The sequence below is a fragment of the Armigeres subalbatus genome, chromosome 3 (genome assembly GCF_024139115.2).
Source record: "Armigeres subalbatus isolate Guangzhou_Male chromosome 3, GZ_Asu_2, whole genome shotgun sequence".
Lineage (NCBI taxonomy): Eukaryota > Metazoa > Arthropoda > Insecta > Diptera > Culicidae > Armigeres > Armigeres subalbatus.
The window spans coordinates 352859320-352887273 of record NC_085141.1 but is presented as its reverse complement, the minus strand read 5'-3'; the positions used below and the strand labels follow the sequence as shown (position 1 = coordinate 352887273).

At 36.5% G+C, this 27954-nt stretch overlaps 1 protein-coding gene and 1 long non-coding RNA gene across 9 annotated transcripts in view; one reads left to right on the top strand and one right to left on the bottom strand.

Moving 5' to 3' along the window:
- The window catches only part of LOC134226078 (ADP-ribosylation factor-like protein 5B), a 37758-nt gene extending 14460 nt beyond the window's left edge, over positions 1 to 23298 (top strand). For all 8 annotated transcript variants that reach the window (XM_062706615.1, XM_062706611.1, XM_062706614.1 and 5 more), the window contains exons 4-7: positions 11216 to 11308; positions 12448 to 12573; positions 12639 to 12748; positions 22507 to 23298. In XM_062706615.1, the coding sequence (XP_062562599.1) occupies positions 11216 to 11308; positions 12448 to 12573; positions 12639 to 12748; positions 22507 to 22555 (378 nt within the window). In that variant the 3' untranslated portion in view covers positions 22556 to 23298. The remainder of the gene's footprint in view (positions 1 to 11215; positions 11309 to 12447; positions 12574 to 12638; positions 12749 to 22506) is intronic.
- Positions 23299 to 24376: 1078 nt separating this feature from the next.
- On the bottom strand, positions 24377 to 25081 carry LOC134223218 (uncharacterized). The gene is made up of 3 exons (XR_009982483.1): positions 25009 to 25081; positions 24523 to 24639; positions 24377 to 24451 (listed from the first exon to the last, which is right to left on the bottom strand). It is a non-coding gene; the product is annotated as an uncharacterized LOC134223218 (long non-coding RNA).
- Between the last annotated feature and the right edge of the window lie 2873 nt (positions 25082 to 27954).

Sequence of the window (27954 nt, the reverse complement as noted above, 5' to 3'; positions counted from 1 at the left end):
AAGACACAAAAGCAACACACAATGGGACAATTTGGAAGGGAGTCAATGGGAGCTATCGGGTGCTTGTGTAGCACTTTTCCCAACAGAGTGTGGGCGAACAGGAGTAGGATAGCTTTAATTTTATGCGAAATACCGACCCATTAGTGTTCTGGGCCGGGTCGATCAGGATGCGAATGGCCGGTGATGGTATTAATGGTGTTGATAGAAACACTGCTTCCAGGTAGGATTGAACATTTCGTTCAGCTTTTCGGGATTAAGTTATTCCGAAAAGGGAGGATGCTCAAGTTTGGATTTAGGATTGGGTAGGGCAGATTTTTCTTAAAGCTTCCATCCTAATCCTATTCAAACAGGGTTTTATATTGAGGACATGTGTATAATTGAACGTCGAGGTCGAATGAAGTGAACTTAAATCATAACCCCTGTAATGGAGTTTTCGGTATAAGGCAATCAAATAGCTGATTTTCAATTATCTTATCAAAGTCAAATAGTTAATTCACAAACAGAATGTATTTGGCATGAGCAGTATATCTCTTCATGGTTTCAGAAAGTATCAGGAATTCAACTGATCAGCTAAAATAAGGCTTCTGCCAAATTTTCAGCTAATTCTGACCTTGAAGGCTCAAGTCGACTTACTTTCAAGATTTAAAAAATATAACCCGTTATATAAACGTCGAAAATCATCGCAACAACTTCTAAACGAAAGCTTGTGGTAGGTAAGCTCTATACAGGGCTGGTAGCGAATCACTTTTTAGTGACTTGGTCACTATTTTGAGCCTAGTCACTAAAAAGTCAATATTTGCATCCAAAAGTCACTATTTTTCGTAAAATGGTCACTAAAGTCACTTTTTTCGCATAGTTTCGCCGTTTGTAAAAAAAAATTCAAAATAAAAATCATTTGTACCTACCATTATCATCAATAAAATCAAATGTAAAGCTGTTAGCAAAATATATGAAGCTTGAGAAATTGCACCATAAAAGCTCCAAGTGAATTGTGGAAATCGCCAGATTGCTGGCAATTCATGTTTTAAGGTTTTAAGGCTTCGCACGGATTTAGTTTTGGAGGGAAATTTAATAAAAAAGGAGCGTGGTTTTCGATAGCAAAATGTTGTTGAGAAGGAACTCCACGTTTGAAGTCTATGCCGTACCCAAGCCATTATTGAATGCTCTTGAGCACTCGTTTAACAAGCAATCTAAGGGTAAACACTTCACTTGTGGTCATTTTTCATCGTTTTTGAATATCCATTTTTTGTCACGTCAATTTTGACATAATTCCGAGTTTCTGCTTGATTAACCCCGTCTACGACGAACCACACAGCATGAAATTTTTCGATATTTTTTGTAAGGAATTAGTTTAAAGCATTGAAGGTTCAATATTGTTTTCATAGCATTTATAACAGGGTCTATACAAAAATTTGAAAAACAAATATGTTCCTTGTTTCTTGTACAGAAATAGAATTTTTCTGATTATTCTGAAAGTAATTCCCGTTGAATTTTTTTTTTCAACATTTCGATGAGACTCTTTTTCAGTCTGCTGAACTTTGCTCCAAAAAAATAGATTTTTTTCTCTTGGAGGAACTTACACTGTAATTTTTGTAGCGATGACTGCTTAAATCTTTGCGTAAAATTCCGTCTTGAATTTGGGAAATAATTTTTCGAATGTTTTTCTTAGGAATTTGAATTCACTAAACAATATTTACAGGTATTCTCAAAGCGATTTCCACCGGAATTCATGGAAAAATACGCTTGTATTTGTGGAAGGTTTCTTTTCATGGATTGCCGGAGAAATTTTTACAAGAATTAACTTTGCGATTCCTTGAAAGACAGCAGGAATATCTGCAATATAATCCGATTTGAATTTATGGTATGAAAGAGTCTCCGAAAATTTTTGTGCTAACGTACGAACTCCTGGAGAAATATTTCACAAGAATTGAAGTATTTTCCGCACAATTACTTTTAAAAAATCCTAGAAATTTCCACAGAAATTCAACTTCTGCTGAAATTTCTGAAAAAAAAATATCTTCAGAATGGATGGAACACCATGGATCACATTTTACGAAACTTGACCAACTTTGTAAGATTCTGAATTATTTCTCTCTGGATATTAATCCAAATAATTTCATATGTTTCTATGAGTTCAAATAATTCGTATACAGAAGTTTTGTTCGAAGAACAAATTAACATTATTTTATTACCTATTTTATACGTAAGTTTAGCTTATGAACAACAATTACAACAAAGCTGCAACCATCATTTTATCCATGAAACGTTTAAAATAATTTTGACTGCTTCATTCTTGTTTGCTTAGTTAGAACGTTGGTGAACAGGACCATCCAGAATAGATGTGATACTAATGAATATGTTCTTTTTCAATGTGGGAAAATCATGTATAAAATCAGTTATATTATATGAAACGTACTGAAGAAGAACACATTCTGTAAATTGTGGTAACAAAACTTGATATTTCGCGCGTAGTTGGCGCGAATTGGATTTCATGTCGCATATTTGATTTTAGTTGGCGCGGATTTCGCGTCGGTCGAAACTTAGGTATGGTAAAATTTATGTTATATCTGAGTTCGGGTTAAATTTTTAGTCAAATCGGTTCACGCGCAACCGAGACCAGGAGCTCAAAAAATGACTGTATGCATTTAAATTTATTATTATTAAAAATGTTATTAATAAATATTAAAAATTGTATTTAAAAAATGTCGAAATAATTTTGAATTCTTCAAGTTTTTTGAAACAATTTGTGCTGATATAGATTTATAAGCTTTGTGATTCCAAATAATTCACTGTCTAGTAGGGACACGGCAGGTATTTCCGTCCATCGTCATAGGGGCTAAAACCATCGAAAGCAACATCCATTCGCTAGAGCTCCACTATAGCAGAACGTATCCCCTGAGCTTAAGATTTGATACGAATGAGTTTGTCAAAAAAGTGTCTCCTTTATTGGTTTTCGAGACTATGACGAAAAGACGAAAATACCTTTTACTTACTTACTTACGGATCCTGTACACCTCCGGTGGTGCAAAGGGCCGACTTGAAAGATCTCCATCCTGAGCGTTGCCCGGCTATCGCTTTAACCTGTTGCCAGGTTAGATTTCGGTCGACTTCTTTTATTTCTTTATTGAGGCTTCGCCGCCATGAGCCTCTGGGTCTGCCTCTGCTGCGATGTCCCGCTGGGTTCCAGTCTAATGCTTGTTTACAGATTGTGCCCAGCCCACTTCCGATCCCGAATTTCTGTTGCTATCGGCCTCTGGTGACAACGACGATGGAGCTCATTGTTTGAGATCCAGTTGTGAGGCCACCAGGCCCGAATTATATACCGCAGGCATCTGTTAATGAACACCTGCAGCCGTTGAGTGTTCTCCACTGATACACACCATGTTTCGCTAGCGTATAACAGCACAGATTTCACGTTAGAGTTGAAAATTCGTATTTTGGTGCGTTCACTTATCTGCCTGTTTTTCCAGATATTTCTTAAACTCGCAAAGGCAGCCCTTGCTTTCTTGATCCGTGCGCCTATGTCGATCTTGGTACCGCCGTCTGACGCCATTTGGCTACCAAGATATTGGAAGCTTTCAACATTCTCCACTGGTTGCCCGGCTACTGTGAAACTGGAAGGAGTCGCCGTGTTTACATCCAACGATTTGGTTTTGTTGACGTTGATGACTAAACCTGCCGAAGAGGAGCGCTCGGCAAGGTCGTTGAGCTTACTCTGCATATCAGAGCGCCGTTGCGCGAGGAGTGCAACGTCATCAGCCAATTCGAAGTCGTTTAGATGCTCCATGGTTATAGGCTGCCATACCTGCCGAAAATACCTGCCTTAACCCTAATTAATTAGATCATTTTATTGTTTTTTTTTTTATCGAAGTACAGCTAATTTTTCAACGTGCCAACACAAATATTCACACGTCTAACTGCATAGGAATCAGCGAAAGCACAATCAAAAACATTTTTATTGTCTTTATTAAGCAGATTTTCAGCCCTAGGCTGGCTCGTCTCCAGAGGCAATCCAAAACATCGTTCTTGTACTCTTTCACACTTTTTTGCAGTTTCACGGAAAAATCTTAAAAATGGTTGTTGAAATTATAAACTTGGTTTAGCGACGCTGGTAAATACCATTACGTGGTTTGTCACGGAATAAGGTTTACCATGGTCATATTGCTAGCCTTTAGCTAACCCAATAGATACCTTCCTAAATATCCAACTTTGTGTTATTTATGAGGGTGTTGCCAAGTCGGATGCCTCTTGCTAAGCTTCATCCTTTTCCTAGTTATGGTGAAGATGGGGACGGCCAGCAGTAGTAATCCTCGTGCTTTTGTAATTTTTGTCTTTTCTTGATTTCTGATAGCATTCTAGATAAGGATTTCAAAAGAAAAACATGATATCACTAGTTTACAATCTACTACGGGTTACACAGTTACAATGCAAATGCAACTCAGCTCACTACCTAGTTAATACTTCATACAAAAGTCACTATTTGGTCACTTTTTCTGCATCTGAAAGTCACTATTTGGTCACTTTTTTCGTCATCGTTGGTCACTAAGTCACTATTTTAAACGGCATTTATCGCTACCAGCCCTGGCTCTATAAGTCTTGTGAACATTACGATTCATTTCGGTCTGACCATGTTTTAGTGATTTCAGAACATTTAAGTGCTTCTCGAATTTATTATAAATTATCGCTTCGTACTTTTTGAAAACTTGAAGAGCACAAACAATGAGCAGGGATTGAATCCAAAACGAAATGAAATAATCTCACTTACCATTTCTGTATACCAGAGCGGTAATAAATGAAGCCTCTAAGATAATACTTCGGATCGATTTTAATTTTCCCTTTCGACGTTCTAGAGTTTTCCAGTTCGACGTTCGAGAGTCTAATTATACAATATGTCTTTTAAGAAAGGTGTTTTTTCATACACTGAATAAAACGCTTAATCGTAACGGAGTACTCTTTAAATGAAAATCAATAATAACGGAAGCACGATAATCGTAACTTGGACGGTTTGAATACACAGATAAATCGAAATACACGGAATAGTACAACTCGGTCATACCTGACCTTAGATCGTCTCGATCATATAACATCTTCTTCTTCATTGGCATTACATCCTCCACTGGGACATTGCTGCCTCGCAGCTTAGTGTTCATTAAGCTCTTCCACAGTTATCAATCGCTAGGTTTCTAAGCCAAGTTGAAGGGCTGTTCACAAACCACGTAGACCAAATTTTCACATTCCAGGCCCCCCCCTCCTCCTAGTACACTTTCGTAGACTTTTCTGAAACCCCTTTCTCCCTCACTAAAGTATACGAGGATTTTTTTCAAATTTTACAAAATATCATATATCAAGCTATATTTGGTAAAAGGGCGAATGTCGGTAGAGAGGACTCTCTTCGTCAACTTCCCCTCTTTTAAATAAAAGTGACAAGCAGAGAGATTCTTCGCGGTCTATCACCTCAGAATGCAAGTTTTCATTGTTTTCTTTCATTCTGAGGGGAAAAACCGCAACGAAATCATCTGCTTGTCACTTTAATTTAAAAGAGGGGAAGTCGGCGAAGAGAATTCTCTCTTGCGACATTCGCCCTTATTCCAGATAGAGCTTGATATATGTGTTGTGTATTTCAAAATAACGTGGAGGAAGATCAATCACGTGTTAAGTAAAAATCCATATTGGTATGAGAACATAACAACAAAAAGAAAAATTTTAAACAACGAAATCCAACAAAACAAAATTCAAATTGAAACTGAATCAAATTCAATCCTTTGCCCACGGCAGCTAAAACCAGATTTCGAAAATAATAGAATTTCCGGTGGATTCGCCACTGATTAAAAAATGAGAAAGATTTCTCGTGGAAATTCTAAAGAATCTTCCGTTGAAATTCAAATGATTTCGTCCTAAATTCCAAAAGTTTTACCACAGACAAGCAGACATAACACTCGAGAATATCTCATCGTACAGTGATTTACTGATCAATTCAAATATTTATTAATTGGCCAATCCACCACCTAAGGCGCGTGCGTCGATTTTGTTCGAGTTTGACGTTTGCTCACTAGCGACACCTGGTTCATGATTTGCCCAAGTCAAAGTAAACAACAGATGCCGTTAGTGTTCGCGTGACGATGAATTTGATAGCCTAATGTTCCATGTGTTATGTCTGTTTGTCTGTGGTTTTACCGTTGAAATTGCGAGTAAACTTCAGTGGAAACTTGATAATATTTTGCCAAGGTAATTTTAGATATTCGAATATTCGGATTTTCGAAATATTTTCCGAGGAATTTTAGAATGATTTCTCTTGGAAATTAATGAAGGATTTTTTTTTCTTAGAAAAGATGTTTAATTTTGATACACATAGTTAAGTTTGCCATTTTAAGGTGTTTTTATGAGATATTGCGAAAAAATATTCGGCTGCCGATGGGACTTGAACCCACACTATTCCAATAAGTGAGATATTGCGAAAAAATATTCGGCTGCCGGTGGGACTTGAACCCACACTATTCCAATAAGTACACGGATAAGTACAAGTCCCACCGGCAGCCAAATCTCTTTTCGCAATATCTCATAAAAACACCTTAAAATGGCGCAAACTTAACTATATGTATCAAAATTAGACACCTTTTCCATAAAAAAAGTAAAAATCTGACTTCCCTCACAAGTCATCAATCAAGAAAAATTGAAGATTTTCCTCACAAATTTTAAGCAGTTTCATAAGAACATTGCAAAGATTTTTTTGTGGAAATTTCGGTGAATTTCTAGTGAAAATTTCGGATAACTTTCCATGAAAACTACAAAGGCTTTCCTGTGAAATACGAAGATTTTTTTATGGAAACTCCAAGAATTCCAAGTGGGAAATGATAAAAACAGATAATTTCTTGTCGAAATTTTCAATAGTTTCATCATAATATTCCGAAAATTTTCCTTTGATAACTCCAAAGATTTTCCATCAGCAATCCCGAAGAAATTGCCGTTGAAATTCCAAAGAATTTCCATTGAAAAAATGAAGAAATTTCCCACGGCCATTCTGAAGAACTTCCCTTGAAAGTCCAAAGAATTGCTTGCGGAAATTCCGAAAAATTTCCCATTGAAATTCTGAACAATTTTCCCAAAAAGCTTCCCTTGGAGATTCTAAAGAATTTTCTGTTGAAATTCGAAATGATGTCCCATGAACATTCTTAAAAATAATGTTCCTTGTGTAATTTCCAAAAACAGTCCCTGTGGAAACTCAAAGGATTTTTTCATGGAATCTGCATAATTCCAAGTGGGAATGCTGAATAACTTTAAACTAAACTTATACAGAATACATGATACCGGGGTAGTTTTACGCCGAAATCCAGAATATTTCTTCGATGAAATTCATTGGATTTTTGTAGAAAAATTCAAAAGATTTTCCCGTTAAAGTATTTAAGGTCACTTTTTAGTGACTTGGACATCTTTTTCGGGTCAGTCACAAAAAAGTCTCTTTTAGCTCAAGTCACTAAAGTCACTTTTTCTCGTAAAACGCCACTTTTTCAAATATTTTGAATAAAATCAAGGGTTTTATTAGAAACATCTTTGTAAAATATGAATATTTATGTACCTGGCGAATGATGTTTTGTTCAAACCAAATGACGGATTTAGGAAAATGAAAGTTAAGAGCTTGTTGACTTAAAAGTTGGTCTCAACGTCTTCTTGGCTTTGGTGCTTAATTTAAGTGATGGTAATATCACACTAATGAAAGTCTTTATGGCTTCAAATTCCTACTGAAAGTTGGCCGACCTTTTAACTTGATATTCTTGTAAGCTGTTAAACACGAATTAAATGGAGAGGTTCTAGGTCACTTTTCATGAATTTGTATATTGTTATTGGCTATTGGCTTATTGAACAAACTTTATTTAACAGAAACTACATTTATTCTACTTAAACACTACACACATCACCTGTCATAAGACGAGTTTAAACAATCCCATTGAATTCCACCACTTAATTGTATCCTGACAGATACGTATTTCGACCTCAACAGTAAGGCCGTCTTCAGTGTCTTGTACTTGACTCGACTAAGTCGAGTCAAGTACAAGACACTGAAGACGGCCTTACTGTTGAGGTCGAAATACGTATCTGTCTGTTAAGTGGTGGAATTCAATGGGATTGTTTAAACTCGTCTTATGACAGGTGAAAACATTCCACTAAAAAGCTCAAAATAATTTTCTTATCACTACACACATATTTTGGATTTAATTCCTCGGAAATTTGGACCTGTCCGATACTTTTTGATGGCTTGTAGGAGACTTTCCCTCAAAGGTTGACGCCGTCGCAGAGTCGAAAAAACTCTTCATGATGGGTGGTTACGCACACCATCCAGTGTATCCCCGCCGAGCGGTGCGTCGATCTTATAGGGCACTGCACGGATTGCTTAGTCTCTCTCTCACTGCAAAGAAATTAGAAAACAACAAGGCCAGTAAACGTAAAAAATTATGAGGAACGAAAGAGAAAGAGATGTTTCCGTGCAGTGCCCGATAGGGGCACTTAAATTTTGACGTTTACTGGCCTTGTTGTTTTCTAATTTCTTAGCAGTGAGAGAGAGACAAAGCAATCCGTGCAGTGCCCTATAGGGCACTGCACGGACGAATGTTTTTTTCTTTCGTTCTTCCTGCATTTTGACGTTTACTGGCCTTGTTGTTTTCTAATTTCTTTGCAGCGAGAAAGAGACAAAGCAGTCCGTGCAGTGCCCTATACCCAAACACTCCCTGTAGTACAGTTTTAACTCAAATTTCGAACATGGCTCATATTCCGAAGACTTGCCTTTGAATGGCCGTTTTGGCTTTATTAGTGTAATTCTCTCCTTAAATTCATTTGTAATCTTGATAATCAGAACTGAAAACCGATGAAATTTTTAGGTTTAGGGTGCCAAAACGCCACTGTTCGGAATATGAGTCATGTTCGGGATTTGAGTCAAAACGGTTTTAATAGAAAGTAGGCCGTTCAGACCAAGATGAATACACCACTAGGTGTTCCAATCTGCCAAATAAGCCATTTTATAGAAAGCTCAAATGACAGGAGACCAAATACTAATATTTACATTTTACAAGGAATATTTGCGAAAATGAAATGAAATGATGATGATGATGACGAAATGATGATGGTTTACATGCAAATTTACCAAAACAAAGACCGAGCCGTCCACTCAAAATTTCGATCAGCTGTTCGAATCTGTCTCATAAAATGGCTTAGAGTAAAATCAGCAGTGATTCAAATCGTTCGGGGCTGTCAGTTTGAATATGAATCTGAATCATGCACTTTCCCAGCAGTGACTCAAGATTCATTTTTTATAACAGTCGAGATTCAAAAGCTTAAAACTGTTATACCGCTCAGTTCTATTTTCTGCAGATTTGAACCACGAATGAATCACGAGATTCAAATATTTTTCAATTGTTTTGGTGCATGAATGCGTCATTTTATGTACGGATCAATCCACTTTGCATTTACCGCGCCTTCCTCAGCAGCAACATAATCATTTCATTTAATGGAAAAACAATCAAACATGAATAGAACACTGCTGGGGAAGCCTGTGAGTTTGTTCTATTTTGGCTCATATTCAAACTAGAATAGTATTCGAAAATTTGCAACCAAACTGAATCACTGCTGATTTTACTCTTATTCACAATTCAGCCATCTTGGATTTTAATATGGGAGAGCCAGCAGGTTTGTTTTCGTTTTGCACTGAGTTTTTGCAATAGGTCCCAATTATCTAGTCCACTAGGTGCGAGGAAATTCATAAGAAAATTTTGTTGATTCCCGAATAACTTAATACTTTTGCAAGAGTCAACTACAAGAAGCATCACATAACATGAACAAGTTCAGTCAGTATTTGTGACCATTAACGTCTAAGGACGAAAAAACAATGAATATTTGGCCTTATTAACTTTTTTTTAAGAATTTCCAATTTATTCCAAAGATCCCATGAATTTTCTTGAAATTATGAAGTTCATGAGACTTCTAAATATGGTTCGAGATAGTTATAAGAGATTGGAAAATCCTATTTTGATTTCAATATCACTAAAATTGTTCATACAATGGAGTCTGTTTTTATGTAAGTAATGGGTGTTGCTCGTATAAGTGTATCTTGAAAAAAAAAATGATCTGCATAAAAACGACTCTGGCGTAAAAACTGAACTCAGCGTAATTTGAAACATTCTTAAAAAAATATTAAAAACAATATCAAAAAAAATTTTTTTTTTCAAACAATTGTACATAAATGGGTAAGCCGAGTCAAGTTCGAGACACTGAAGAGGACCTTATTGTTGAGGTCAAAATGCGTACTGTTAAAATTCCAACCAAGTGGTGGAATTAAATGGGATAGTACGAACTCGTCTTACGGCAAGCGAAAACATTCCACTAAATGCTCAAAATAGTTTTATCAACATAAATGTGGTTTTTCACACAATTGAGTGATGTAATGAGTCAACTACAAGCAACTTAAGTGCTAGAAATTTTGTTAGATCATGATCAGATTATAGCAAAGGGTTCCTGTAAATAAAGGTTAGTTTTTAATACTTTCTCTTAGATTTTCGAATTTTCCAGTTAGATTTTAAGAAATTCAACCTATCATAATGTGCTCTGCATCAGCTTGATTGTTGAACTGGGACGCTAATATGAAGAAAATAAATAAGGTACAAACATTGCAATATTTACAACCTTCGTTGACAAAATAAAATTGATTACCCAATCTTATATTTACTTAGGTCAAACCGTCATAAAAGTAACAAATGGTGGAATTGATGGAGAATTTATTTTGACACCCTTTCAAATTATGTGGGAAAATCAATTTGATTAATTTTATTCAAGCAACGATATTATCAGTCAAAAGAAGTTGGTAGATCAACTCTGGTATATACATATGTAGATCACTTGGTCTTTGACTTATCGAAAAAAAACCTGAAGACAAAGTCAAAAACACCAATATGTTTACAGTGAAAACTGGTAGTGAACTAGAAATAAGCATTTACCCTGCACTAAATCTTCATCAGTCACTTATAAAAAGGGAAAGAGATAATTTCCCGCTACAGTATAGGATTTACTGCTGTTTGTAAACTTATCCTTCCCCCCGTTCTTACTTTCGTTTCATGATCCGGGCACGCTGCCCCTTATCCCACACCATCCGGGTCAACTTTTCGACGACAACCGACGTCCGTTCCGAACGCGTTCAACAACCCGCAAACAACAATCCCATCGGTGGCTGCAGATCGTGTGGAAAAACATTCACTTTCTGGTGTGGGACCTGGGCGGCCAGCAGAGTTTACGGGCCGCGTGGAGCACGTATTACACAAACACAGAGGTAAGAGTCATGCGTCCACTTTCAGCTTCAGGCATCCAGTGTGTAAGGTTTCCCACCCTCATAATGATGAATGGTAGGGATTGGGTTGGTTGATGGTCAAACTGCACTGGGAATGGTTTCACACTCACGTGCGTTTGCCATCAGCTGGCGACTGACCAATAGGGTGCCCCATCAGAAAAGAATATTATCGTTGAAGAAGCTTTGTTGAATGAAATAAAATTAGCGAATGTAATAGGGCTACAATGTCGATTCCTAAACTCGTAGTTCATAGATTTGTTCTATACAAAAACTGAAGAATTAAATTTAAAATCATAACGATTTGTCTCTCTTTACGAAATTTTATTTTAGTTATTGTAGGTCGATAATCCAAATATAACTCTGGATCGTAATGACCAGTTTGGCCAATTTTCTATAGCCAATAGTATTTTCTGCCGAATGTAATCGTTTGTGAAAAAATGGTTTAGAATCTATCAAATACATACACTGTACACATGATCATATTATGATATCAATTTGTAGATTTTTTTTTTACCCTTGGGTAGTTTATATGGTGTTTCGTTCAATACGTAGATTTCTTTGCGATATAGATACTGCGAAGATATTGCGAAGTTGACTACACGAGGCTGGACTGAAAAAAAGAATTCTACACAGTTCCTTCTAGTCCATTCCTACCATGATGGCTTCTTCAACATTGATTATTTTTTTTTTGATTCGCCCTACTGACCAAGCTTTTTAAATTACTCCCACTATTGATGTTGATTTCTTTTAGTGCTGGCGTTGCACATGAGTAATCCGTAATAAGACAAACATGTGCCTTTTTACTTGTGTTTATTTTGGTTTCGGATTCTTAGCCGTATTTCCACCGTTTCCATGCCCGCCTTACGTTTCCGAGCAGTCAATCATGTTGCACCAGTTCCATTTCGGGTTTATTTTTAAGCAAACATGTGCACAGCCTTATGCTGTTGTTTATTTTTTATTACATGCTGCTAGAAAGCAACAACTGTTCAACTGTTTAGTAAACAACATTTTCCCGTGTTTTTTCTTCTTCTCGTGTTTCTTGGCTTTCGTCCATTTTCGTTATAATATGAATGAATCCCCACGGCTACTGATCCGGCCCCGCTGCGGTGGCGATGCAACAGTTTATCATAATGGTAATAGATTCGACAGACCGCGAGCGGTTAGCGGTGACGCGGGAGGAACTGTACAAAATGTTGCAGCATGAAGACTTAACCAAGGCTAGTTTGTTAGTGTATGCCAATAAGCAGGTGAGTTCTCGGTTGGAATGCAATTTGGTCGCTCTTTATTTGATCCGTGCGTACTTTTATTTTAGGATTTAAAAGAATCGATGAGTGCAGCTGAAATTTCCAAACAGTTAGACTTGACCTCAATCAAAAAGCACCAGTGGCACATACAGTCCTGTTGTGCGCTCACAGGTGAAGGGTAAGTTAATCAATTAATCAAATTATTGTACTAGGGGAAAAGACGGCTTTGGCAGGTTTTGTTCTATTTTTGTTAAGGGGGTTTTGTCGACCAAATTTTATGAAATTTGGCCACAATATTCTTTGATATGCAAAGAATGTTTAGGCCAAATTTGAGCATAATCAGTCATAAAAAACCCCTGACAATAATAGAACAAAACCTGCCAAAGCCGTCATTCCTCCTATGTATTTTTAAGAGCTTCAATATTTATATATGATTTTTGCCTTTCTCGTATACTAAGTATACGTAAAGGCTATAATTTCACTCCAAAACCAAACTTTTGATAGAAGGCTTGGAGACCCATAGTGTTATATACCAATCGACTCAGCTCGACGAATTGAGGTGATGTCTGTCTGTGTGTATGTATGTATGTGTGTGTGTGTGTGTATGTGTATGTGTACAAATTTTGTAGACACACTTTTTGGAACTTAGCATTGCCCGATTTACTAGCAACAAGTCGCATTCGAATGCGGTCCCATTGTTTGCTATTGAAAATTGGCCTGATCGGACATTGCATTTCGGAATTATTGAAAAATCATTGTTTTTGCCAAGGGCCCCCCCTTTGGAAAAAAAAATTACAAAATCGAAAAAAATTTTTTTTCAAGAATGGTGGGAATGCATAGTAATTAATGCAAAAACATGCAAAATGATAGAAAATATGCGATCTATCCCCTAAAGTGCTTTTTGACCTTTCCTATGTGATTTTTCAGTACATTTTACGATGCACGAGAAAGGCATCATCGCCGCTAGGTGGATTAATCTGGGTTTTTTCTTATTTGTTTTTATTTCATCATAACTACTAGAGTTATCTCTTTTTGCCTTTCTCGTACAACAAAGTTGTACCGAAAGGCTTTCATTTCACTCCAAAAACGAGCTTTTTATAGAAGCCTCGGAGACCCATAGTGTTATATACCAATCGACTCAGCTCGACGAACTGAGCACATGTCTGTCTGTCCGTGTGTATGTATGTGTGTGTGTACGTGTGTGCACAAAAGCTAAGTAAAACATTAGACAACTTTTCATGTAGTAATCATTACCCGATTTCCTCGCAACAAGTTGCATTCGAAAGGTGGTAAGGGCTTGTAGATCACTATTGAATTGTGTTGTGAACTGTGATGATCGGCCGTTGCGCTCAAAAGTTATTAAGAAAATGGTTCATTGAACCCTTGATTGAACCATATAAGGTTGGTGTCTTGGTTAAATGCGAGAAAGGCAGTATCACTTTTCGGTGAATTAAGTTGGGTTTTTATGTTTTATGTTATGCGTTATTTCCTAGAAAATCGCTAAAATTAAGGCCTGTTCAGTACTTTTTCGAATCTTTTTTACAATAAATGAATATAGGGGAGGACGGAACAAGATCGCACCCCGGGGTAAGAGGAGCACCTCCTAATTTGACCGCTATTATGCCTTTTTCTCTGTAATAGTCCGTCTATTCCACCTGTAGGATTGATCCTTGTTGGCACCACGATGATGAAGGATGGTGTGATAATCACTAATCACTTTTAAATACCGGGTTAACACTTGGTCCGAAGACCAAAACTGAACTGATTTATTATGGCTGGACGGATCTTATTTATAGGACGATCCAGACCTCAAAAATGCTTAGTTTACAAAGTGTTAGCATAGAACCCAATGGAAGGTTCCTGGAGTGACTTTTGCTAAGACCAGCATATACTCGTCAGTGGTCGCATCGATCGATTCGTAATTCGAGCCGTAAGCTTTACATCGTTGCAATCGCTTTGCGAACGTAAGCGATGCGATGTAAACGATCGCACGTTTTCGCGATTCTCATCTTTTGTATTACAGAGGTAGCATAGAAAGGAACAAGGCTTTATTTATTGTTCTTGGTTCTTGCATTTGGTTTTTGATTCTTGCCAAGATTACTTCTATATTTTATGTTATTTATTCTTCTTTCTCTCTTCTTCCTACTATATTCTTCTTTTATTCGTCTTTTTTTCCTTCTTTCTTCTTCTTACTATTTCCTTGTTCTTTTTTCTTTTATCCTTCTTCCTTCATCCTTCGTTTCTCTATCTTTTTCCGTCTTTCTTCTTTTTTTCTTTCTTCGTTCTTCTTTCTACTTTCTTCCATCTTTCCTTTTCTTTCTTTCTTCTTCCTTCTCCTTTTTTCCATCTTCCCTCTTTTGATTTCCTTCTGTTTTCCATCTATCTTTTCCCTTCTTTCCTCCTCCTTTTTTCTTTCTCGCTTTTTATTCCTTCCTTTTTTATTCTTCCTTCTTTCAATCTTCTTCCTTCTTTCCATCTTCTTTATTCTTTATTTCTTCTTCCTTTTATCCTCTTCCTTCTATTCTTCCTCCCAGTGTCTTGTTTCTTCCTCCAAGATCCTCGTTTCTTCATTCTTCTTTCTTCCTGTTTCCTTCTCCCCTCTTTTTTCTTTCTCCTTCCTTGATCCTTTTTCCTTCTTTATTGTTTCTTCCTCCTTTCTTTTACTTTTACTTCTTCCTTGTTAATTTTTTTCTTCCTTATTCGTTTTTCAATTTCTTCTTCCGTCTTCCAATTACCCTCTTCCATCGTTCTTCTTTCTTCGTTGTTCCTTCTTATTTCTTTCTAATTCATTCTTCCAACTTTCTTCTTCAATCTACCTTCATTCTTCCTTGTCCCCGTCACATCTTCCTTACTTATTCTTTTTTGCATCTTTCTTCCTTCTTTTTTCCTTCTTCCGTCTTATATCTTCCATCTTTCTTTCTTTCTTCTTCACCATTCTTTCGTTTTCCTTGTTCCTTCTCCTTTCTTCTGTTTTCTTCCTTATTCTTTCTTCCAAGTTCCTATTATTGTCTTCCTTCTTTATTCTTTATTTCTCCTATTTTTCTTCCTTCTTTCTTCTTCATTCTTGATTCTACTTTATTCTTATAATTTATTCTTAATTCTTTGTTGCTTGTTTTTTTTATTTTCTATTTTCAATTCCTTTTTCTTTATTCTTTATTTTTGTTTCTTCATTCATTATTAACCACTCAACCTGTCGTTGAATCCCGCCGATTTCAGCTTTTCGATATATTTCAGCCTTCTGATACTTTACAGCGTTTTGATATTTTCGGCCTTGTGACACTTTCAGTCTTTTGCGATTTAAGCCTTTTGAGTTCAGGCTTATGAGTATTCAGCCTTATGTGTTTCAGCGTTTCGTAGGACACTCCTTTTTTCAAGCTTAGTTCACTTCGCCAATTCAATACGGATGAGTCATATACATTTGACCCAATATTTAAGAATGAAGTCAGTTGTTAAAAATCGGCTTTAGGCGGTACAGCGACATTACAATGCCATTATTAGCACTTTACAGTATTATCAGAATACCTACGACAATCCAAACTTCTTTCTTCATTACAGTGATTTTTTTTTGCTGGGTGAACAATTCCAACTGTCTTTGAGTTCAAATCAATCAAGAAACAATCAACAAGAACATATGCGATGGTCCCACTATTTGTATCTGTTGGGTTAGCTCCTAAGGACGTCATAATACCATTTTGGATACTCATCAGTATTATTAGGATGTCTACTGCAGTTCAAACAGTCAGATCTTGATGTTCTAAATAATCAACATGAAGATATCCGATATCCGCACCATTGTTATGCATTGGATTAGCTTCTAGAGGCATCATAATACCATTATGGGCGTTTTACAACATTATCTGAATATCTACGACAATTCAAACTGTCTTTAAGTTTAAATTTTGATATTCTAAACAATCAACAAGAAGATATGCGAAGGTGACCTAAAATGTTTTCACGACATGTATGCAATATTTTACAGTTATTTCGAAGATTAATGGCTAAAATATGTGAAATATATGTTTTACAAGTCATTATTACCTTTGAGGTTCTCAAATTCCTAGAATATAGCCATTTGATCTCGTAATGTACATGTTTCAGCAGTCTATTGATGAGTATTTTATTATGACTAAGGTATAAGGAGTTGTACAGATTTTCTAAGTCGCCCAAGGACTTCATGGAATACAGGCCTTTTCATCTACAAGCGTATTTGGTTGTCATTGATAGATTTTTTTTAAAAATTGGTTCAGACTCTTAACCCTTAAAACAAGTAAAGGGAATACAATGTAATGCTCCAAGAGAGCTACATGAACTCCATGTAATAAAGGTTTCAAGGTTTACAAGTATACTGCAACAACATTTATTTATTTATTATGTTCATGAACATCCTCAAAAATTAATAATTATTTCCTCAAAGTTCGATTACAATATCTGCTAGAGCTATTTTTATCTTTACTCGTATCTGTTGTACTGCAGGAACTTTCAGTCACTAAAAACATCTTCAGGATATTCCAGATTAGATTAACTTTGAAGTCGGTTACTTAAGTTGAGTGGGCTTATGAAAGGATCCGACGAGTTCATAGCACGAATGAAAATGACACATAACTTTTCCTCTCTTGATGCTGGCATGATGAGTCCGACTTTTTTAAGTGCTTGTATTGGCATTCAGCTGCTTCTTCAGCAAGCATTCCTAACGATGTTGGTGAATGAATTATTATATCTCCAGCATGGGCATGGACTTCCAAGGATACCAATCATACAGCTTCGAATATAACTGCTCTGTAATAAATATCTAATTTTTCAGAGTTGATTGTCTCTTGGCAGTGTGTCGCAATCATAATGTTCCAAAACCGGTGTATTGATTAGTTCTTCGTTGACATCTAATATTTACTCAACAGATTTGGGTTTGAAAACGCTCGTCGACGCTTCGCTTCTTGTGCCCGTCGCTGCGCTATCAAAAACCATTTTCATCTGGCTATTGTCCGATATTCTGGGTACGTGCCCGGCCCACCGCAGTCTTCCAATTGTCGCGATGTGAACGATGGATGGTTCTTCCAATAGCTGTTGCAACTCGTGGTTCATTCGCCTCCTCCATGTACCGTCCCATTAATTAAAGTATGATTCTTGACTAATTGTGATCTGCTTTTGATAGATAAATGATATCCAATGTATTTCATCAACTCAAAAGTATGGTCAAGCTCATGTAGAACGTTTTTTCAATAATACAGAGATCCGAACTTAATAATAGTTTGGAGTACCGTTGATGTTTTAGGAATATTATGACATGTTTACAATAGCGAAATATTGTTTCAAACAGCTATGCCTGCTCAAGAATAGAGGTTTTTATCCCGTAGATTACTTTATTGACCATACAGAGCTTTAAGATCTGAGCTCAAGAATAGTTTGGAGTACCGTTGATGTTCTGAGAATACTGTAACATGTTTATAATAGGGAAGTGATCTTCTATGGAGCATTTCCAATTCAAAAGTATGGCCAAGGTTGAACGATTTGTCGACCGAACCGACTATCAATATCTTTACCCAAGAGTAGTAGGTAGATATCTTGTGATTACTGTGACGTGTTTATTATAACGAAATGATGTCCCTTAGGGCTATCACTTAAAAATATGAACAAGATTTTTTTACCCGACGTTGCACTCCATTGCGTCATTAATGGCTGCTTTAACTGTACTCCTGCAGTCCTCTCGAGGCAAGGAACTAGACTTTACTAAGGTGGCGCAGATCAGCGTTGCGTTTCACTAGTTGTCTCTTTTACACTCCCGCTGCTCTTATGCAACGCAAATAGCGACGTCACTATTTGCGTTGCATAAGAGCAGCGAGAAAATAAAAGAGATAACTAGTGGAACGCAACGCTGATCTGCGCCACCTTAGTAAAGTCTAGCTCATTGCTCTCGAGGGGCCCCATCGAGCTCACCCTCTTCCGGCAACACTGCCACGAGATGCTGCACGTATGGATTGGCGACATCAGGTTGCTTCAGTCGCTTTAGGACGTACTGAAGCGTCCGTCGATACCGAACATTGTTGATAACGGGCAATTCTGGGCACAGTTTAATCATCACCAGGCCAGACTCAGACTCGATGCTAGCGCCACGATAGGTCCTGACGTCGATAATGTCGGGGATAATGTCTGTCATTGGCCTAGAAAAACTTGATGTGTACAGGGGCTGCTAAGGACTCTATTTACTTTGTTTCAGGATATTTGCCCAAAATTCTAAAATTGATGGTTTCCAAAAAAATTTACTTCCAATAGAATCATGCATTCTTTACTAATGGCATAGATTTTATTTTCACATGGGTTGAGAAACAACCGGAACTTTCGAATATTTTTTTCAATGCGTTTACTTGGTAGGCATGTTCAACCAGCAAAGTCACAGTTTAAGATAATGATACTTACAATAGATATTATCTTATTGCAAAAAGTTATTGGGACGTAGAACGGGGAACGTACTCGTGGTTACTCGAGGTTAGAGGTTTTACATTATTCTATGATGGACAGGGTAAGGATTTGGATCTTCGGTTTCTCTGCAGCTCATCCGGGCCTTTGACTTCTTGTAGCGTAGCGTTGTGCTCGTTATGATACGGCAGGGAGCGTCTTCCAGAAGGCCTGATCTTCGTGATGCATAGTAAAATAGGACAGAAACAAAAAAAATCGGAGAGAAAAAACAAACTATTGGACTTTGATGTATCTAGACCACACCACTTCGTGGGCGTGCGGTTCGTGGCCGTGCGTCCAGCGACGTCAATCGTCGAGTATAGACGCATGTGCTAGGGAGTGTTGGTTCGATTACCGCCTCGGTAAAGAGGATACTTTTCGTGATCGAAAACTTCTCCACTGGTCCACTGGGTGTTATGTGTCCTGTCCGTTGTCTCATGCTAGGTCTTAAGTGTTCACTCTGTAGGACCTCTGGTCGAAGACGGTGCTCCTGTCTTTTTAGACTACATCACGATCTCCCGAAACACCGCGTACTTCCCTGAAGGGTTGTTCACCTCGGGCCACAAGGGTATTCTTTATTCTTTATTTATATTGAATCCAACTGACCTACACTGGTCTCAATAGTTACACTCTGGAGGTGTCATTTTCTGAGAAGAACCAAACTAAGTTGCTATCGAGAAGATTTATTCTGTAGAGATGTGCGTTTAATATTGATTGGACCATTCATTGAAAATTAAGTCCGTCAATACACCTCAGTTAAAAGTTGAAACATGAGGCGGGAGAACTGAGAATTTAAAAATGAGAATTGAGATGCCACTCTGGCCAGTTTTGGTAAAGTCCTGAAAGTTTATTTCATTATTTTTGATGACAGGATTTCTAGTGAAGTTCCCGTTGTTGTGCAAATTGCTAATAAACAGGAGCTTTTGGGAGCGCCTTTGTCGGAAACTCTGTGTAGGAAGTTTTGGAAAAACTTTTGACGACAAATCGAAAAAAATATCCTCTGATATCCTTAGAATTTATGTAACAAGTGGATGAATTTTTGAAGGAATATTTCAACGAAAATTATGTAGATGCTTCTAGATGAGTTCATAAACTACATGAAATAGGAAAAATAAAAAAAAATCGAAAAATAAAAAAAATCGGTTTGAGTTTTTCAGGAAAAAATGCGGGATTCATTTTTAAATTCCTATAGAAAATCTCATCGAAGCAACACCCAGATGAATTCCTTATTGAATTTTTCAATAAAATCGTTGATAAAAAAGAAGGGAAAGCTTAAATTCTAATTAATTTTCTACAACTTCCTTGTAACACCAACGCTGGATTGGATAAACTAAAAATAAAGGAATTCAGACGATATTTATGGGAACTTTTTTATTCTTATAGAGAAGTTGTTTTTATGTCTAACTAAAATATGTTCAAAACATTTATTTCAGAAGCCTGAAGCGGCAACGTTTGTCATAATTTTGGTCGGTGATGGTTTGGCGATTTTTTTTAGGATATTTTAAGACATTAAGGTGATTATAGAATGAAGCCAGAAATCGGCCATTTTGTAAACCACGTGCTTTTCCAATATTTTTTTCAAGAGCACGAGATGAAAAAACCATAACGCGTATGGGGCTAAAATAATGGTAGATCGTTTGCTTAGTTATGCTGAACAATCATAATTTGAGTTTCGGCACTGTACGAAGACTATTACGCCAGATTTGGGGTTTTTTTTAAATGTATGTAGATAAACGTGTGGTGAATTTGAAATTCACCACGGGCTTCATTCTATAATCACCTTAACGGAAGACATCCCTGGAAAAATCTAATGAGCTGTCCCAAGAGATTCTTCCAAGTTTTTCGGATTTTCAACAGGAATTGCTCTAAAGTTTTCACGGGAACTTCTTTGAAATTTTCACGGGAAATTGTTTACGAGTTTGCCCATGCCACCGGGCATGCATGCTTTGAATTTAACAGAATTTCATTGTGATTTTTTAAAATTTCACATAAACTGTTTTCAACGGAATTTCATCTGGAATTTTTACGGAATTACTTTGGATTTCTACGGGAAATTCCTTATGTTGTCTATAAGTAATTCTTCGGAAATTCTACGATTTTCAAAAGGCCATTGAAAGGTTGAAAGTCATTCGACCGAATACCACATGGCCGAATAATACGTTAAGCCGAAAGCTATCTAGCCGAATTCCATTTTTCCGATAACCGTTGTGTGGAAAATGGTTTGGCGGTACGACCAAACTAGTCATTTGGCCGAAAAAGCCGTATGCCCTAAAAGGTCGTTTGGTTGAATAGGAATTCCATTTGACCGAAACGGTAATTTAGCAGGAAGGGCAATTTGGCCGAAAATGTTATACGGCTGATCGGATTATACGGCGAAAAACGTCGACCCGTTCAGCCAAACGCCATTTTTGAACAAATGAGCTGTCAGAGCAAACGTCTTTTTCGGCAAAATAATCAGTTTTGGCAGCTCGGGCAAACAACACCAAATGTTCATTTCGGCCAAATGGCCCTTTTCTACCAAACAACCATTTAGGCCTTTTAGGTTAAATGACCTTTTCGATTAGACGACTTTTCTGTCAAATGATCTGTTCGGCCGAACGACCTTATCGGCCATATGTCCATTTCGGGCAGTCGAGTTTCAGATTAATGACATATTCGGCCAAACAACAAACAGCCCTTCCCCGTCAAAACATTTGATTTCAACGTGAATATCTGTAGATTTCAACAGGAAATCCTTGGAAATTTACGCAGGTAATTCTTCGAGAATCCCAAAGGAAATTCTTTATAATTTACCCGGGAAATTTCTAGAATTTGAAAAATAGCCTTTTCACGAGAAATCCTCTGGAGTTTCAACGGGATTGCCATAAACTGTCGGCGGCGACGGCGCACACCTCTAACCACTGTATGGTCCTCCTGGAAATCTGGGAGATCCCAAAAAATGAAAACTTCTAAATTGCGTTGCGTTACGGATGTTCCCTAAACACAAGGATTTTTTGTTGTTACTATGCGTACATCAGTTACAGTGTTTGAATCTTTACATGGACCATCGTTTGCGAAATAACCATTTTTTCATATAAATATTGAGGCTGTTCACAAATTACGAAACGCCGTGACCGAAACCGTGCGTTACGATTCATACAAATAAATGAAACCTTCCATATAAAAAGCGTTACGAGGGGGGGGGGGTGTAGGTTCAAAATCTTCAAATTTAGCGTTACGTAATTTGTGAACGAACCCATTCCGGATATTCCGGAGGACCATGGTAGCATGAGTCACAATGTCAATGCTGTACTCGGAATGTACATACAAATGCTTAAACAAATATCGGTACTTTGAATTGAAATTCATAAATTGGCCCTTTTATGAATGTTCTTGATTTCTTGATTGATTGATTATTTCATTTAATTGGACTGTATTTCAATTGCCTAGGTTTAAGTCCCAACTCACGTATGATGAAGTAAAGCGTCCAATCTCTCAAATTTTCAGACTTTACCAGGGCTTAGAATGGATAGCTCAGAGGATCAAAAAGAAATGACACCTGCCAGAGTAAATGTAAGGGTAAGTCGTCTAACGTTTCCGTTTCACCATTTAACGTAGCAGTGTGCCAGACAGGATCCCCTATGACACAGCCCGGGTGCGAACAACAAGTGAGAGTTTTAGTTTAATTCCAATCAAATTTAGTTCTTAAAAGTATGTATACCTAACGATGGAAAAGCGAAGCAAAAAAATGTATAACAAATTACAGTAACAAAATCCCATAAATCACCGATTTCCAGTTCATCAGTTGACGGGATAATAGAATAAATTTTTCAAAAATCTGAAAAATTCGCGATTCCGCCGAGATGTGCTCAGTCGACTGCTGTAGAAAAAAACGTAAGAATTTACTGATACTGAGCGTAATCGCTCGCCACTCCTCTGCTGTTCGTTTAGAAATAAAATTAATATCGTATAACCTACTGCAACTAAATCAATGTAGGGGTAAATATATTCAAAAGAACACGAAGTGAACCTGAAGGGAAACATTTTAAGCTTTAGATCGAAACCGAAAGAAACACGCTAGAACTGAGCGGAGAGGACTTATTGAAGTGTTCTGTCGTTTGTTCTCTCTCCCCTTGATTCTCCCGGTGAAGACCTCTAGGATAAGTGTTTTATTTCTGATTTATTATTTAAATATATGAACCTAAAAGTGGAACGTAAAATGTTGGAAAAAGAGAAGAAAAAATTAAACAGAGATATACTTACATAATTAGTTAATACAAAATGAACAAAAATAAAATTGGATAATATTAGAGTTTTAATTGCATAGATATCACATCATTTCAAGCACCAAGCGGTACATCATCACCGAAATTTTAATGCAAACTTTGAAAAAAAAAATTTTGAGAAGAAATTTTTTTTTCGAAAAGTAAAATGTTCAGAAAACCCCCCTTTCCCGAGCGAGGCTGATTTTCTGGCTATGGCACTGCATCCCCCACTAGAACAATGCCGCCTCACAGCTTAGTGTTCATTCAGCACTTACACAGTTAGGGGAGAACGGTCCAAAATGCACCCCTGGGGCAAAATGGCCTCACTCATAAAATCACTCATATAATTTGTTGTAGTACATTTATGAACGAATATTACCATTACACTTCATAATTAGTTATCCATCATTGAGCTCCATTGGAAAAATTTAGCTTTATATTCACTTAATACGAATGCAAAAATGGTACCATTGCTTAGAAACCTCGCAGTTAATAGGGAGAACGGTTCAAAATGCACCCCTTAAGCTTTTTCGATGTTTTCGCCCCTGTAAACAAAAATACCCAACCATTTCAACGTATAGGTGCCAAATTTACAAACCCAGCTACATTTCACAATGATCTCCTATTCAAAACAATAAGGTTTTCATGACTTTCTAACGCATTCAAAAAATGTTTTAAAAATACCCGGATAAAAAATATCATTAAAATATCATAAATTTTATTGTTACAACACCATTTAAAACATTATTTTTACAATTGAATATAATGGAATTTTGACAATAAAATCACATGAGAAATAATGGTTTTCCACGATAAAATGAATGGTAAATGGGACTTTTACAATTAAAAAGGGGGGTTGTTATGTATCTTTACAATAAAAAAATCGAAAATTTTCCATACAAAATTCGGAGCAAAACAATTGATTTTATGGTTCTTCAATGGGATGATTTCGAGCGACAAAACAATAGAAAACATTGTGTTTCAAATGTTTTAAATTACTGTTTCTATTGTTTTACAATAGAGATACAACAGGATTTAGAATACATTATACTCCAATATTACAATAAAAATACGATACAATTAGTTGTTTTACGTTTTTTTTATTTTCAAATTAATTTTTATTCAGTTAAAACTTGATTTTAACTAATTTTAACTCGCATTGCTTACTTGGCTACGGGTGCATAAACCTGTGAAAAATGTAAATTATTAAAGAATGTCAGTTTTATTAGAAGTACGTCGAGAAGAAAAGAAAAATTACCTGCTTCAGTTCTTATTATATCCCGTTGGTGAGATTGGCCAATGGTAGCCACTGAACGATCTTGAATCAGTGAACAGCAAGCAGCAGTATTTTAAATATTTATCATAAGCTTCATTTCTGTAAAGGAACAAGGATACATGTTACCAGGTATGTCATCAGGTATTATGATGATAAAATTTTTATTTATTTTTTGTTCGGGATGAACCACTGCGTTCATTATGTACATTGAACTTTTGTATGTAGTATAAGATTTTTTTTGTGTCTTTATTAAAGAGACTTTCAGCCCGAGGCTGGCTCGTCTCCGAAAAAAAAACTATCAAACGTCGAACGTCACCGGTACGGAATGCAGCTACCAAAAAGATAACCGAAAATAGTGACCGATGCGAAAAAGAGTGACTAATCTAAAATGACAGCACAATGAGGGTGCTCAAAATACTCGCACCCAGTAATGATGCTCTAACGCGCTCTAACACTTTGAATACTTACCACGGTACAGAAGCCGTATAGTGATATACCGCTTGCCCAGCAGCAGAAACTGTAATGAAAAAGACACTTTCTGCACCATACAGTTTCATTATTTTTATCTCTTCACTAATTATAAACAAAACTGTACACGCTAAAATGAATTCAGTCATTCTCCGAGTAAAATAATAAGCAAAAGTTTTTGTTCCCTTTCATTTTTTTGAATTAAATTTTTTATTGCGTTACATTTCTAGCCTTGCAATATGAAAATATATACTTGAGAATCGGTATAACATTTTTATTCATTTAATAATCTATTGTAATTTTATTGTTTTCAATTGTTATTTCATCAATATAATAAATCCATGAAATATTCCAAAATTATATTAATACAATTATATTAGACGGATTTCCAGATCATCCAAACCGAATACTTTTAAAATTTGTTTAGTTTTTGGATGAGCAATACTAAACATAAGCGAAGAATAAAAATATAATAGAATGTATCGGTAACATTTAAATATATTGTTATGTTAATGGACGTACAATAAAGATCTTTTACAACCGTGAACATTTTACAATAAGCGTACAATAGTTTGTATTGTTTGCCACACAATCTATTGTATTTCAATCGTTTATGTCATACAAGTTACTGTAATTTTTCATCCGGGTAGGCCTGGGGCAAAACGCCCGAATGGTGGTCTAAAATGACTCAATTGCATGCAAAATGATGGTGAACGCATGGTTGTTTGTTTTTTCCTAATGGATTGAACTGCAATCTTACGGATGTGGCGGAAGAATAACAAATCGTTAAATTTAAGTGAATATAAAGGGATTTTGCTAAATTTTTCCAATGGAGCTCAATGATGGATAACTAATTATGAAGTGTAATGGTAATATTCGTTCATAAATGTACTACAACAAATTATATGAGTGATTTTATGAGTGAGGCCATTTTGCCCCAGGGGTGCATTTTGGACCGTTCTCCCCTAGTTGTATCATGAGGCTAGCACGATGATACTTTTATGTCAAGGAAATCCAGACGATTTCCAAACCGAAAATTGCCTAGACCTAGATTGTATGGTCTTGCTAGTTTTTTTTACACTATTATTAAATAATTTTAAATTTTGATAATTGAAATTTTCAACTTTCTATACACATGTGCTCTTTAAGGTAAAGTGACCACACGTCCCGCGTTTCGCAGGACGCTGCATTTTTCATTTTGATTTTTTCAAAGTTGAATCAATTTATGCAGCGTTACAAACATTTTTATAATTTTTTCAATCCAAAATCTATGCGGAATGCACATTTGTCGTGTTCATTTTCCAGCGAGTAGTGTAACATTACTTTAAGTCTAACAAATAAGAAAATTTCCAAATTGCTTTTACCAGAACCAAACTCCAAGACATAAAACACAATGAATTTATTGAAAAAAATGCACATGTGATTGAAGCTTTGAAGTTCGACTTGACCGATGGCGAAACGGTTCAACTGAAAGCGGTGATTACCTAGTCGTGATTGCTATAACTGAAGAAAAAGCTGTTGATCTTTTCGGATATGACAAATAGGTGTCGCTAAGTCGCCCATAAAAGCATGGATCATTTGGATGCTTTAGCGATCCATATTTGAAGCTTTCAATTAGATCAGTGGTGCTCAGCACTTCGGGCGTTTTTTTCCTCAATTTGCTTCTCACACAATGAAAATGAGCTTTGACCATACAAATTACCACTTGGTCGAAAGCTTTCAAATATATCTATCTGCTGGATATTGGTGTTAAATTCACTTCGTACGGAACGATTAAAGTAAAATAAAGGTGCGGCCCGCGGGCCACAGTGTAATTTCACTTTGATCAAGTCGTACAGAGTGATTTCAAGACCAATATTCGTATTAATGCCCTCAGCTGATAGGTATGTTTGGAAGCTTTCGTCCAAGTACTAACTTGTTGGAAGAAGCCGCTTTTTAATTGTGTGACAAGCAAATTAATAGGAAAAACGCCGAAAATGCTGAGCACCACTGAATTAGATAGATAAAAATTATATACAGTAATTTCCTGATTTAATAACCCCCTGGTAAATTTTTCTAAAATATTTCAAATTGTTTAATCAGTTTCACAAATATGAATCACTTTATGCCCTGGAAAGGCAAAATGCGTGAACGGTACCGGCTATTTCTTGTCAAAAAGGCTTAGTTAGATACTCAGAAATTATACATAATAAACTACAGGCAGTGAAAGTTATTTCATGAAAATCATTGTTGTTTTCGGTATTATTTCCGAAAATAAAAAGAACCACTAACATTTTCAAAATTTGGTGGTGTAGTCGGGTAGACAAAATCGGATTAACACTGTATACCAAACAACTCAGATCGACGAATTGAAGTGGCTTCTGTAAAAAGGTGGAGGTGAGGTGGAAAAGAAGAAATTAGGAAATGAGGGGAACGAAGAAGTAAGTAGGATGAAGGATGCAGGATGCATGAAGAAGTAAGAAAGCAAAAGGAAGAATGAAGAAAGTAGAATAAAGAAAGAAGAATGCAGAAAAGGGATTGAAGAAGGAAAAAGTTAGAAGGAAGAAGGATAAAGGGCGAATGAAAGATGGAGAAAGAATGCAACCGGTAACTCAATTGAAAACTGCACACCAAAATGAACTTGTCTCAACATCATGGTTTTAATACCAGAACAATGATTTAGAACATGGGTTCCCAAAATGTGGGTCGCGAAGGATGAAACGTGATTCATACTTTCGTTTCTACTCCGTGCCACAAATCTACACAAGCTTTACAATTAGGATCTATGTAATGAATGGATGATTGGAGAACAACAAATTTACGAAGCCAATGGCTTTCTTTTGTTATCCGAAATTTTAGCAAATACAATGAAGTTCCAAAAACATTCCAAATACAATTCAAATCCAATCTAAACCCAGTCCAAATCCTATTCATATCCAATCCAGATCCAATTTAAATCCATTCCAA